Source organism: Micromesistius poutassou (assembly GCF_964030765.1).
Source record: "Micromesistius poutassou genome assembly, chromosome: 18".
Lineage (NCBI taxonomy): Eukaryota > Metazoa > Chordata > Actinopteri > Gadiformes > Gadidae > Micromesistius > Micromesistius poutassou.
Window position 1 is genome coordinate 3,666,926 of NC_140288.1, and position 15,214 is coordinate 3,682,139.

The 15,214-nt window shown below is 44.7% G+C and overlaps 1 protein-coding gene across 5 annotated transcripts in view; it reads left to right on the forward strand.

The window, feature by feature from the left end:
- ptpn13 (protein tyrosine phosphatase non-receptor type 13) overlaps positions 1-15,214 on the forward strand; it is a 62,412-nt gene that overhangs the window by 2,197 nt on the left and 45,001 nt on the right. For all 5 annotated transcript variants that reach the window (XM_084483129.1, XM_084483130.1, XM_084483133.1 and 2 more), the window contains 5 exons: positions 2,968-3,087; positions 8,407-8,573; positions 10,553-10,618; positions 11,598-11,783; positions 12,634-12,721. In XM_084483129.1, the coding sequence (XP_084339255.1) occupies positions 2,973-3,087; positions 8,407-8,573; positions 10,553-10,618; positions 11,598-11,783; positions 12,634-12,721 (622 nt within the window). In that variant the 5' untranslated portion in view covers positions 2,968-2,972. The remainder of the gene's footprint in view (positions 1-2,967; positions 3,088-8,406; positions 8,574-10,552; positions 10,619-11,597; positions 11,784-12,633; positions 12,722-15,214) is intronic.

The window sequence follows — 15,214 nt, forward strand, 5'->3', positions numbered from 1 at the left end:
GGTGGTTTCTGGATATAATGTTTCTTTTCTGACCTTATGTAGAACAATATAACAAACCGGTGTAATGCGAACAGTTTACTTTAGTTTTCTTCCAGTCTTGCAGCAGTTTTTGAGTTGAAATTATCTGCTGTCCTTAATAAAAGCTTTTCTAATCTCTCACTGACTGGAAAGTCCAGGGTGACTGACATCAAATCAAGCCGGCAAATCAACAGTTTGAGCAGCTTTTAGTGGTTTTCTCTTCAAGAGTTGCTAAACGGGAGAATATTTTCTCTGGGGCTTGTTTTCAAACCCATTACGGGGCTTAAAGCCATGTCACAGACTGGGAGGGGAGAGAAGCCGGTCTCACCTAAGCACCCGGCAAAGCACGCTATCACGTTTCCAGGATTATTTTCTTAAAAATCCTTGTGACTGGAGCCAAGCTGTAACTCTGCACAGCATCAGAAAGAGTAACAAGCTTTGTGTTTGTGTTTCGGTCTGTGTGTGCTGTAGTGTGGGAATATCACGGAATACCTCACAAACAAACATCCCCCCGCAGGTTTTGAATAAAAGACAGTGGGTTTTGTGGTGGTGTTGAGGGTGTGGTGGTGGTGGTGGTGATGATGATGAAGGCTGTCTGATTTCACTGTTTTGGGCCACTGCCCCCCTAATCCCCCCCCCCCCCCCTCCATAATGAGCCAAGACCCCCGGGCCAATGGGAGAGGGGCTGGCCTCCGCTCGCAGCATCCGTGTGGATAAAAAACATTCCACTGTAGGTCCCTGTTGAAATAACAAGGGGTGGGGCGAAAAACAATCAGTCTCCACAGAGCCCACTTTACCAGATTTTAATGAGTGAGGGCAGAATAGGGTAGTAACCCACTTTTCTCCCCCCCCCCCCCCCCCCCCTTTTGCCCCGCGCACCTCCCCGTTAACAGGAATAGTAAACGCGCATTCCTGCATAAACATGGCTGAAGTGCTTACTCATTAACGGCTGGCCAAACAGACACTCATTTGAACAGTGTTGTTGCCCCACATCCATCCCTGCGATGCATAGGAAGGCCCCTTTCAGTCCGAGGCTTGGGAGTCAAACATGATGACGGTTGCTTTGTTCTGTGCTCCGTTACTTTGGCCTGGATGTTGGCACATATACACCTCTTGAATATAGGCTACATATGGGCCCATACGGGAGTGGGTGAGTGTTTTGGAAACAGGCTTTTAGTTTTGGAGTTGTGACATGAATGGGGGTGGTTCCACTTATTGTGTTGATGTGAAAGGCAAGGTGTTCTGATTGGTTTAGTTAATTTGGGGGCTTGCATTGGTTCCGGTTGCGAACTAGGTTACTTGATGACATTCCATCTGGATTAGGCAAATAGGATGTAGGTTTACAACTTGCATTTCTCCATAACCTGTTTTAGAGCAATACAGGTTTTTGTTGAGTTAATGATGAAACCAAAGTGGGTATACACTTTAATCAAGAGCTTTGGCAGGTTGTTCTTTCTATAGCCAATGTTTTGTGGGTCCTTCAACATCGGCCTGTGCTTTCCCATACTTCTAGAAACAATGCAAGGAATGAGGAAAGTTGTATAAGCTTAATTGCATTTCTTTTCATCAAGTTCCCACGTCCTTGATGTTGCATGAAGTATTTTTACTTAAATGACCTCTGAAATCTTATATTGATGCAACGCGTTTTCTGGACTGAACTCTTTCATACCAATCTTATTTTTAGAAGTAATTAAAGAAAAACGGTTGCATGTTCTAAATCCGGTTCTGTTGTATTATTGTAGTCAAGTTTATTGAACTGTTAAACTAGCTTGCCAAAGGAGGCCCCACACAGGAAATTGACCCAATTCAAAGGACACACGAGAAAACTTTGCACAAATTCAAAGTAAACAAACGGAATGGAAATGACAGGCTTTACTAAACGCCAACCAAAATAAGTATGAAGTGCAGGTAAACAACTTAATCTTTATAGCCATGTTTATTAAATCCTGCCTTTTTCGACCGAAAAGATGACACATTAGATGGTTCAATCATTGTAAGCTTGATAATTGAGTTTCAGGGAAACCAACCCTTTACCTGATTACCTGATCTGGTTTTTGGAGACAAGATAGATGGGTTCAGGCCAACTCCTGACAGGAGCTCTTGGACAAAGAGCATGATGATGTGTAAAGTAGGCCTTAGCCATGTATTAAGCACATGTGTAAGCACTGTGTGTACACCTGTTCTTGACAGGCCAACAAAAGGGAGATTGGTTTGTTGAGGTTGAAGTTGATTCTGGTGTGTGTGAATGTGTTTGCCCAGTGATAACAAGATAATTCAAGCAGGGTTTTCTTTCTTTGATTCATGTTTTCATTTCTGAACGGATAAAAATTGTGTATATGCTGCTTGTACTGTACTTGACCTGTAATTGCAAAATTAAGAGTATTTAGGATTTAAAAAAATCACTACTAGTCAACAGAAACCTATTATACTAATCAAATTAGCTTTTCTCTTCCACCTTGTAAATTATATTATTCATGAGCAGATGTTAAACACTGCTAATGAACAGCCATGAGGGCTTTTACTTTGAAAAGTTGTGTTGTTACCCGGTGTCGTGGTTGCTACGTGATACCACATGGTTCAGCATATGTTCCACCCCTCCACGGCAGTGTGAACCTAGCAGGAGTTGCTAGACCACCCAGACATGGCTACTAACTAATTCATTATTCATCAACACTATTATGTGTGTTTTTGTACTTCAGTTGCCCTTGTTTTAAGTACACACCACTATACTGAATGACCATATTATACCGGACATTTGATAATAAAAGCTGGACAAGAGAGTGTAGATAGTAAATAATTGTGAGACGTAATAACACAACACTACACACCCGAGTTAAGGTTATGCATTACAACTTTCCAAACTGCATTGAGTGTTACTTCTGACCCATGACACCTCCTAACCCGGTCTCCCTTCTACCACCCCCCCCCCCCCCCTTCGCTCTGCCCCAGGGAAGATGCATGTATCTCTGGCCGAGGCCCTGGAGGTCCGGGGGGGCCCGCTCCAGGAGGACGAAGTGTGGGCCGTGCTCAGCCAGAGCGCAGAGAGCCTCCACGAGCTCTTCCACAAAGGTAGGAATGTGCCGAGTCAAAGTTACAGCGCACGCACGCACACACACGCACACACACACGTATCATTTGGGAATGTCCAGTTCCACTGGTAGAGCATGACATCACGGCTGTGACTGGCTTTGGGGTTTGATTCCCATCGGGGAGCTGACCATGCTAAGAATGTACTGTGTGCACTCACTCACAGCATTGTAAGACGCCTAAGATGAAAGCATCCACCGAATGGCATATATTTATAATTTCACTGTTGGTTATTTTTTTGGTATCAGAAACAGAAATGTATTTGCCAAAGCAATTCATCCTGATGGTGACGGTTTCGGCATTCGTTCAGCGACGGATAAATATAAATGATGTAAAATATTACAGTCACCTCTGTGGCTTACACCCTCGTTAACGCATTAGTCGTGACCTCTGTCCGTGTTGTTGTCAGAGTTCAGAAGGCTACTAAGGAAACCTCTGCATCAGTGGCAGCGATATCCCTCAGGTCACCACCAGGAACAACCGTAGCTAGGCAATATGCCTGCCTGCCGCGCAATTAAGGCTTTTTATAGTTCTGGACGAGTACTAGAACACATAGTACAACTACTGCTTCGTCCCTGGACTATGGCAATATGTTTTTGTGCAGCTTTGTGAGTCGTTACAAAGTACGTTGTAAAATCAATGTCCTACCAGTGGCAAGCGTTTCTTGGTCGGTACAGTCGGTCAGGATGTATTTTAATCTGTTTGATTAACCTGGTCTCTCTGAAATCCGCCTCTTAAATTATATTTCCACACAGCTCAGGGAAGCTGAGTCAGCAAACAAGCTTCCTAACTGGATTACTCGTTTTGGTCCAACTTTTTAAGTACTTTTACTCTGGTTACATTTCCATTTGTGTCGTCATGTGCATGTATTATCTTTGCTATGAAGAAATTGCTTCCAGCTTTTACAGTGGTTTTAAAGTATGAAATCAATCAAATCTGTAAAAATGTGGCACATTTAGTGAACCATCGTCAATAGCTGAATTCAACATTACATTTTAGCTGCCTACGAAGAAACAGAAAAGTATTGTGCGGCCGATCAGGGCAGATGCTTAATGTGTCAGAAGTGTGCCATGTCTCAACAGTATCCAGTCTTACTGAGAATGAAAAGACCGAAACCATACAAAAATACCTATTTACATCCTATGCTGCATCCTATGCTTAAAGCCCATGCTGTACGTGTGTAGTCTTTGTATAGATACATAGCTATCTTTGTTTTTATTTCATTGGATTGTCCCATTAACTTGTTTTGCACACATTAAAGTGTAGTTTTGTCAATTTGTCAGGCAAGCCTAGGACCATAATGGTGCACCAGACCCAAGACAAAAGAGCCTTTATCATCGACAGGAAGATGTGGTTTTTTCATTGAAGCGATTCAAAAGGCTGAAACCCGGTGTCTTTACAGGTCTTAATCTGTACAGAGCAGCCTTCTAAAACACACACACACACATACACACACACACACACACACACACACACACACACACACACACACACACACACACACACACACACACACACACACACACACACACACACAGTGGAATTGATACATTTCACCCACACACACACACACTCGCGTAACTAACCATTCACTGAGTGTGGAGAGTTATTGCGTTTGTTATCTTGTTTGTTTACGTTTTCCTTTCTCTCGTTATTGTCGATAAAGGATAAAGGACCAGCACTGACGAGGCCATATGGGACTATCTCCCTATCCTCACCCAGTCATTGTGAACAGGGGGGCAGATGTGTGCTTATTCTTCAGTTTGTGTCATCTATGGTCAGGGTTTTTTTTTCCATCCTTGGAAGGACAAAAAAAATAACTGTGAAGCCATAAAGTCATAAATCATTTCTTGTGTTTTGGTGCACATGCAGTCGTCTCTGCTGCGTGTCTTTTAACACGGCAACAAACCCCAAAAAAATCCCATTGGAGAGATGGAAGAGGTCGAGTGGCTTGCTGAAATGTGAATCAAGATTTTGTCGGCCTTCCGTTTTGAGTGAAGTGCGGCTCTGAATAGTCTGCTAATCCTGGCCTTGCTGGAGAATGTGCAGACTTCTCGACTTTGGGCTCTTTAGGATATTTTCTTTTTTACAAATTGCAGACATGCTCAAGTGTTTAAGTACAGCCAAACGGTCTATTAAATTCCCCTCCCTCCTAAACGTCATTTGTTAACCGTGCAGCAAAGCCTAATAATCTTCAAATATGTGGGAGCCAATGTGAAATTTGTCTGTGCCAAAACAGTTTGAATTATATTAATCCCACGGTTCGCTGAAATAAGGCAATTTCCCATGGGGAGTTTAGAAGTATTATGTCTTTGTCTTATTATGCCTTATTTGTCTATCATGCCAATTACACGATCCAAGTAGCATGCTAACCGATAAGCGAGCCGTCATGCGAACCTCGCCGTGGTGTGCCTTTTTTAACATTCAAGCTGTACTCTGAGCACCATAGGGTCAGAATGTAGTCGTATTGTCCCCCAAGTGTGCTTGGCTCTGTTCCGTCGACAGGAAATAAAGTTGACTCTCTTTCATGAAACGTGTCCTGTTAAAAACCATCCTCATCGCTCTGGCGTCACCGCTGCCGCTACAGTGTCACCCAGTTCATGGGATCACACAAAGGCCTATTATCTGAGACGATGCTAAGGGCAAACGACTGTGGAGTCCAGTGTGGGCGGAATGCGTTTGTGTGAGTGCAGCCGGAGCGTCGAGGCAGTGATTCATGAGGATGTTGCGATGATTATTTGCATGCAGGACGTGTCGCAGCGGCTGCCGTTAACTGCACGTTTGCCAGCTGGAATATTTCCATATCATAGTTGTATTATAGAACAAAAACAATTGAATTGCCTCTCAGGAGTTTGGTGTTGGTAAACGCTGACGGAGGCTGAAACGGTGGGGGGGCTCTCCCTGCCGCAGATGTCTGAGGTGCAACAGTAGATATGAATCACTACAATAATGGATTAAATGGCAATATCTTTGCTGCCTTGCCGCCAAAACGAGATCCATATTTCATGGACATCGACAGTTATTCATTTAGGGCGTTCATTTTGTCAATGCAAAGGTGAAAAATCCTTTTCTTGCAGACTCTCTCTCCTTAACAGACATTCGAACTACAGCATCTTTTAAAACCCAGCGTGACCTTTTTTCTTTTTCGGTATCATGAACTTCATGAGTCAGCTCTTTCTGCATGTTTGGGGTGGGCCGGTGTAGGTTTCACCCCGTGTGTGTGTGTGTGTGTGTCACCACATCATGACAGTATTAGACTGGTTGTTCAAACAACCAGGCCGCCCGTGGAACAGTCATGCATCGTGTGTAAACAGCAGTGGTTAACTGCGGCGTTTGTTCAGGGGCGTTTTGTTTGCATATGTTACGTGTATGGGGTTTAATACTGCTGGAGGAATTCCACGTCGGGTTTCTTTTCCGGCTGAAGTCATGTCAGGTTCACGCGGCACAGCTCGCCCAGTGGTCTTTGGAGCGGAGTGACCCGCTGCATGCGTTCTCATTGGTCAGCCTAAAACGCCAAATATTATCCTCATACTGATCTGATCTTCCTACTTCCTCCTAAGCTGTCTCCTGAGAGCTTTGGTAGTGATTTTCTTTTTCCAAGGAGGATGCTTACAATCAACAGACCGGAAGTTGTAGGGGGGGAGGGGGGGTTGTTAGCTATTTTTAGAAGTGTGTGTGTGTAACAAATGACGTCTTTATCATAATCAAATAGTGACTGAAACTTGAATGAATGATTGACGAAAAAAGGAAATCTTCATACTGGGGAATGGTGGCTCAAATTCGAAACGGGATATATTTAATCCCTAGTTATAATGGCCCTCTTTTAAGGGAAAAAAAACTAATAGTTGAAGACCATTTTGCGGCCCTGCTGATGAAACGCACAAATGTAATTATGTTCCAACGTTACCTAACCACTGTGTATCGCTTTGAAGAAACATATGTTCTCCTTCAAACAGTGCTTTATTTGTTTTCAAGAACGCTACACTCGTCACCAGAAAGCAACATGTGCTGTTCAATCGCGATGCGGCTCAAATGTGTTATTGTGTCTTCGTTCGGCATATCTCTGTTCACTTGGCAGCAGCTGAAGCTCCCGGCTAGCTGGCCATCACCTTGGTTGCCCCCCCTCCTGTCTGTGTATGAATGTGTTTTGTGTCAATGGGTAATTGGAAGGTATTGATTTCCATAGGGCTTTGACAGGCCATAGTGGTCACTGGTTACAAAGATGTATGCTCCAGGCCTACTCGGATGGTCGGAGTCAGGTCATGGGAGTTAGGTCATACTTGAACCTGATTGGTCAATAAAGAGACCAGATCTGGATAACTTTTTGTATTTATTTTTTTGCAATAACAGAATACCACGTTCTCCAGCAATTCAGAAATGTCTCTCTCCAAACTACGATTCTGAGGATAGTTATATTGTGGTCAACATTGCCACCTGACACAGGTGGCAATCATTTACTATGTCAATGGACTATTGTCTTGACACCAGTCAATAGTTAACAACGACATGTATGGGTACAAGTAGCAAGTATTTTGGGTATCCTTATAGTTATTTTCTGGCAACGAAAGACAACAGGTCGGAAGATTGTATTGTAGGTTTTGTTCTGTGTTTGATTTAATGGGTCCCAATGGATGAGGCTGCGATGCCAATCAAATATGTTCACACACAAAGCCCATCTGGCTTTCAACACAAACATTGACGGAGCATCGCAGACAACATGAACAAAAATAACTTTTGCCGTTTTCAGAATGCCAGCACACTTTTGTGTCGTCCTTTTAACTAAATGCTGCCACACCAACGACTTATTATTGACGGTGTAAATGTAAATGAGTTTATAGCCGAAAATGTTCAGTTAGTCTAACTAGCAGCACTTAAGTAGGGTTAGTTTTTATTAGTTACAGTTCAAGTTCAAGTTGTGAAAACCGGGCTGTTTTGACCTCCTGTCTTATAGTAATTGTATGGCTTAAAAGACTTACAAACTACAGAGCCTTGAATATTATTTTTATTCCCAATAATGTAAATTCTAACACTAAATAGCCTATCACTCAAAAACACAATACGTCACTGAATATATCCCTCCTGCCCACGGAAATAATGGATTAAGCGTTTCCCCCCCCCCCCTAATGATAGTAACACCAGCGTCCGTGGATAAGTGCATAACGACCAACCGACCAGCACATGAAAGCCCAACATCATAATGACATGTCATGTTAACATTTCCATTTCCAAGTATTACAAAGTGCTGCGCCGTCCTCCTTCCCCCATGTGTCCTGGTGTTCACGTCCTCTGTGTTCCCCTCAGACCCGTCAGCCATGGGCTTCATCATCTCCCCCTGGTCGCTGCTGCTCATGCCCTCGGGGAACATCTCCTTCACCGACGAGAACGTCACACAGCAGGACCTGAGGGCCTTCACGGCCCCCGAGGTGCTCGAGGGGATCCCCTTGGCCTCCGTCTCGGACATCGAGAAGGTAGGAGGAGCCGTGCTTTTATTTTGGTGTGGGGACTTTTATTGTGGAAATCCCATACGGCGGCTTAAGTATAGCTTGTGGCGGCCGTTTCACTTGGGTGTGCACTACTGATTCTGCCAGGGCACAAGCATGAGAATTTCAGAGAGAGACGGCTCACATATCAAAATAAGGTCTTATTTGATGCCTTTTTGATTGACACGCGTTCTAAAATCAAACCTAGAGGGTTTCTGGCAAACTTTGAGAGTAATACTGGGTCATCTGCCAGTGGATACATGTTATTAATATTTTCAATTGATTCAGAAAATGGTTCAATACAGAAGATTAAGTTAGTTCTGATGGTCTAAATCAAATAGAATATTTGGCAAATAAATTCACATTCATGAGTGAACAGAGACACATAGCTCACTGCTTGACAATAAAGGAAGGAAATTTCACAATTTTGTTGTAGTGCAAAAATGACTAATAAAATGTTTTATTTAAACTGACATCAAAATAAAATATAACAAGATCACCTGTTGACACGCACACGCACACACGCACACGCACGCACACACACACACACACACACACTGAGCTTCCCTTTCAAACAGCACTTTAATAACGGCGGATTAACACGTTTTATCACCGGCTTCCTGTCTGGGCCGGGCTCTGAAGAAACTTTGTGCTGAGTCAGCTCTCTCTCCGGGGGTAGCCTCCATTAACCCAGTTATTTTCCTCTGTGTACAAAACACGCCGTCTCATTATGCGCCATCTTTTTTTTTTTGTTAATATCTCACAGCTGGGATCAGGGAAAAAATATCTTTAAACTCGGGGTGTGTTAACAGCTGGCCGGGGGTGTAAGGGAGCATTCAAAGGCTTTTTTGATTTCCACAACTGCAAGAAAGTGAAAAAACGATACAGTAAAAAAAAAGAAATCGAGTTTGCCCTTTAAATCTGTGGCAAGCCCCCCCCCTTTTTTTTTTTTTAAGTGAAAAACCTTGAAGGCCGTGTTGCATTCTCTGGCAGTCCCCTGAATTATTCTTTCCTCCACCGAGCCCCGCACGGCAGGGGAAAGGGCTCGTCTCCCAGTGCTCGGGACAGAGGAAAGAAAAGTGGGAGGGAGAATGGTGCAACGCAGAGGGGCCTTTTGTCTCCGTTTCCACAGAAGAATGAATCCAAAATGTTTTATTGCGCCCCCGTTACCCAGACCGAGTCTATTTTTCACTTTCGAGGGGTATTTCGGAGGAGGCCTGGGTAATGTGGACAAAAGGTGTTTTTTATGACTCAATGCTTCTCAGAATTTCTCTGGTGGTGTACGCCTGCATGAGGCACACCTGTTTCCAACTGACATGGAACCAAACAAAACCAAAATGTTCCCTTTATTTTAAAACGTGTACCCTCATATGTTTATTTATACCACACATTAAGATGACGCACATGAAAGTCATTCTTTGGAAGCACATTGAGATTTCCAAGAGCTTTGTAAAAAAGTACACACCCAAAAAGCTCTTGTAAATGGTAAATTGGCTGCATTTATGCCGTGCTTTTCTAACCATTGGCCACTCTAAGCAGTTACAATAGTGCCTAACATTCACCCATTCATGCACACATTCACACACCGACGGTGGAGTCAGCCACGCAGGGCGACAGCCAGCGTGTCGGCAGCAGTCGTTAGGGGGGTCTTGCTCAGGGACATCTCGACACTTTAGCTAGGAGGAGCCGGGGATCGAACCAGCAGCCTTCTGGTTACCAGCCAACCCGCTCTAAGTAGTCAATCTTCGAGTCCACTTGGAGTCCATATTATTAATCATGTTATAAAACCCGACCCCTGAACAGGAGTGTATGTTGTGGAACACGGTGGAGAGACTCGGTGACCGAATCGGAGATCCACGCGTTGTCCTTTTGGTTAAATGTTTCTGCATGCGTCTCACATGGTCAAGTGATTGAGCGGAGCGCTTAAGCGGTCCTGACGGTGGTCTGCTGCTGTTTTTTTTCCGCAGATGCACATGTACTCACTGGGGATGACCCTGTTCTGGGGAGCGGACTACCAGATCCCCCACAGCCAGGTGAGCAACGCCGCAAACACAAGGCCTTCAGCTCTCACTCCTCTCTGGAAAATGAAGTTCTACTCCTACACACACACCATGTGGTTTTACGATGACATGTATGGAACAGGTTTTGCATGTGCCTATGGCCCACGTTGTATGCGTTTTGCACTGAGGTGAATTGATTGATTGATAAAAGCAAAAATAAATCGAACATTATTTGCCTTCCGACCCCACAGTTAGTTTTTACTATTGAGTCATTTAACAGATGCTTTCACCCAAAGCGACTCGCAGTGATATACAGATTCATTATCATTAGGGAGCATATAAGAGTTGGGTTACATGCTCAAGGATACCCACAGCAAGGCCTCAGACATTGAGGATCGAACCCAGAACCTTTTGGCTGGGCGTCAAACCACTAAATACGACTCAACCATCTTGCCCGCTGCTGCAGTTCTACCTCCATGATTCTATATTTTACATCAGCCTCGATAATCTGTTCCGACATGTTTCAGTGTCATTATAATTTGGGGTGTAAAGATACACAAAAGTCACGATTCTGTACGTACCTCGGTTTTTAAGTCACGGTTCGGTATGTTTTTCGGTACAGCAGTTTTTATTATTTTATTTTTTATTAAACAAAACAAGTTTTTGATTTGATTTATTAAATTGTATCAAACAAATGCCTAACACAAATGAAAAGACATCAAATACAATTGAGGATAAAAACACAATCAGGTCCAGGACTTATTTCCATTGTGGTCCTCAACACAAAACGTCAGGACAAGACGAGACACTCACAGAGTCAGAGTGTCACAGAGTGTGTGATAATCAATAAAAACTTGAGTCCAAAAAAAAACAATAATAATATTTTTTTTTCGGTACGTACCGAAATGAAACGTTTAGACCCGTACCGAAAAATTTCGGTACGAAATGAGTGCATCGTTACGCCCCCTAATTCTAACCGATGTAAATGTGTTTCCTCTTTGACGTCCTGCAGCCCATGAAGCTGGGCGAGCACCTCAACAGCCTGCTGCTCAACATGTGTGACGACATCACGCTGAGCCGCATGTCGGTGCGCACCGTGCTGGACATCTGCAGCAAGCACATCCGCAACTCCTCCTGCGACCCGCCCTTCGCCTACGTCAGGAAGCTGGTCCGCCTGGTCCTCGGCAGCCTCTCCCAGGTGTGTGTGTGTGTGTGTGTGTGTGTGTGTGTGTGTGTGTGTGTGTGTGTGTGTGTGTGTGTGTGTGTGTGTGTGTGTGTGTGTGTGTGTGTGTGTGCGTCTGCACGTTGTGTGTGTGTGTCCGCGGGTTGTGTGTGCGTGTGTGTGTCCGCGGATTGTGTGTTGCGCATTGTGTGTACTCCAGGTCAACACACCTGCAGAGCACGTTGTGTCGTGATGTTTCACAATGGCACTGATGAGTCGCGTCTGTTTTTAGTTTTTGTTTCTGTGGAAACTCGTGTGTGTGGATCACTGGGGAATGCGGCTTTCAAAGCCGGTGGTTTTTGAAGCACGCGATACCAAACCATGTTTTCAACCATGTTTTTTCCAAAAAATATTTTGATTGTTATTTTTTAATTTTAATGCTGCCGTAGGGCAAGAATCAAGAGTTGTAAAGGGAGGGCGCAGAAGAAAACTAATCAGCTCTAACACCTCTGCATTGAGAAGTGTTGCAACTTTTTTTTAATGCCTGTGAGAAATGGACACACTCCAATATGCATATTTAGGATTCTGGGCCCCACAGGCTTTTCATGATCTCCATTAGAGCTTCCAGCTAACGTGAATAAGCCATCACACGCCCGCTCTAACCACAACAGACTGCGCTTGTGTCAGGCGGCACGAAACGGGCTGTTCACCTTAAACACATGATCTGAATCACCGTGAAAAAACAACCAGAACAAGACTTGAACTCCACCGTATTGTACTGCCGTAAGCGAGGAAGACATCCACCCTGTCTTCAGCAGAACACGCCTGTCATTCACCTTTCCCTCCTCCCTGTCTGATTGTGGTTGTCCGTTTGTCCCGGCGATAGCTGGACGGCCTGCTGACGGACAGAGAGTCGCTACCAGAGCGCAGCAAGGAGATCCGGGAGAGGCTGCGGGGGAAAGGACTGCCCTCCGGTAAGAACAGCTTCACCCCCCGGGACCCTCCGGACCCCCCCCCCCCCCCCCCCGGGACCCTGGGATGGGTTAGACCCGGACGTGGACCACTGCCCTGTTACCTATCACTGCTTATGTCACACACATACAAATAATAATGATAAATATTATTATAGTTATGATGATAATAATAATAGTAGTACCGGTAATAGTAATGATTTTGATATTATAATTATTTTCATGTAATTAAAACATGATTAATTGTATTTAGCACACTCAAGACTTAATATAGCACAGCTCTCTCTTTCCCTCTTCCGCTTTCTCTCGTTCTCTCTTTTTTGTTCTCTCTCTCGTTTTTGTTTTCGTACTTTTTGTACAAGCACACTCAAGACTTTATACAACACACTCAAAGACACTTCACAGAGACACAAAATGCAAGGGTAAATAGCAAACAGATATCTTGTGGTCGTTTCTACACCATCTGTAAAGTCATGAAGTGCACATCCGATTTGTGGTACCATTCCGGTAGATAAAACAACATAAACAACACAAAACAAGGCAGGAATACCTTCCCAGTGCGTTGGGAGAGTCAGCACAAGACACTGTGGCAGCCCCCATACATATTGTCCATATTGTCCATATTAGTCATGCTTTACCACAACGCCAAACGAGTACGAAAAGTTCTCAGCCGACTCTCTTCCTGTTAAAGCGAGGGCTTCCCATTGGCCAACGGAGTGAACCGTAGCCACGGTTCCGGGAAGCGGCCGTGGTTCTACGGAACACGCCCGGAAACTCCACAAGGCCGGATCCATCGCTGAGTGCATGTGGTTCTATTTATACGAGTTCATGAAAGGACGTTCGCATGACTCGCATGCCGTTTTCTACGAAGACACAGTTTTCACTCCCGGAGAAACCGTCGTCTGTTGTTTGACGATTTTGAAGAGGGAGCTCTTATCGGTGAATACGTGGAGCACCGAGGCAGAGAGGGAGAGAGAGCGAGAGAGAGAGAGCGAGCGAGAGGAAGGGCGGCGGGCAAAAACATTCTGCATGCTTTGCGTGGAAAAGAAATGTATAAGTAAAACGGGTTCAATAAAAATATCTCTGAAAGCAGACAAGAAGCACCACACTGCAAAACCCCAGGAAGGGAATTTAATTGAGGAAAATATGAGCCAGTCTTCCCAGTGGTTTGCTGAGGGAGAGAGTCTGGCAGCGGAGAGCCCAGCTCAAGGCAATGGCTGCTCTCCTTCTTATGTAAGCTCCTGCATGGCATTGATTACAGATACATATTTCGGAGTCACCAGTGAAACTGCTGGTCCCCTGTTTCTATCACAGCTTTGTTTTTCCTGTGCCTGAGCCCCGGCCTGCCGTAGGGAAAGTACATGCAAAGAGTATTACCCGCTCGGTAATGGACTTCTCTCCCAAGGAGCGTCTCTCTCTCCCCTCTCGTTTTCTCCCTTTCTTGTTCTCTGTCTCGCTCCTTTCGCTCTCTTGTTCTTTCTCTTGCTCTTTTGCTCTCTCTCTCTCTCTCTCTCTCTCTCTCTCTCTCTCTCTCTCTCTCTCTCTCGTTCTCTGTCCTGCAGGCTGAAGGCCGCGAGCTGTAAGTCATGCTGGGACAATTCCGTCATTGTGTCTTTTGTTTTCGTTCGGTGTGAAGTGCAACAGTTTTTGTGTATTTTCATCCCTGGTAGCTCAACACAAAACACAAAATCGCACGCCCGGTGGCGCTTCCCACATTGGGTGTACGTGCTGTTGTAGCAGAGAAAAGAAAAACTGTTACACTTGATCGTTTTTTATTGGCTGTCCTAATCCGATCCTGTGTGTGTGTGTGTGTGTATGTGTGTGTGCGCGTGCGTGCTCTTGAGTTCCTCGAGGCCCGCCTGTGTTTGGTAGCTCCGTCCTCCTGGCTGAAGCGTGTGCTTCTTTAGATGAAGCGGCCACATGCAGGGTGTCGTCACAGGGTTGACAGGCTGCTTCCTAATTTCTCCCTCTGTGTGTCCCTCTCTTTTCAATTTTCTGGTCATCTTTCTCTTTTCCCCCCATCGCTTCTGTCTCTCTCTCTCCCTCTCCCCCTCTCCCTTACTGCTGTGCTGTGATTCTCCGTCTGCCTTCTACCTATACATACGTCTCTATGTATAACTATGTTAATGTGTAGAGTTAGTGTTTCATTGGGAAAAACTCGAGTGCATTTAAAAACAGCTGACCAAACTAATAATCTACAGTATATAACATATATGTGGTGCTTGTGAACCCGTTAAGCACTATTTTTCCACACCGTTTATCCTAAACACTTCCTGGGTTAAACTGACGCTAATGTGCCAAATTGTTGCGTGTAGGCGTTCATCCCTGGCTTGCGGTCAGATTATCCCGCACCCCCCCCCCCCAACCCCTCCAGGCCTCTCCCCGCTGGACACGTTTTGTTCGCTTGCTTGCGTGCTAAATCAATTTCACGGACTCCCTGTAGATGTAGTTTTAAGCATGATGTGAAAAATATCTGGATCAGCGGGTCTGGATTGG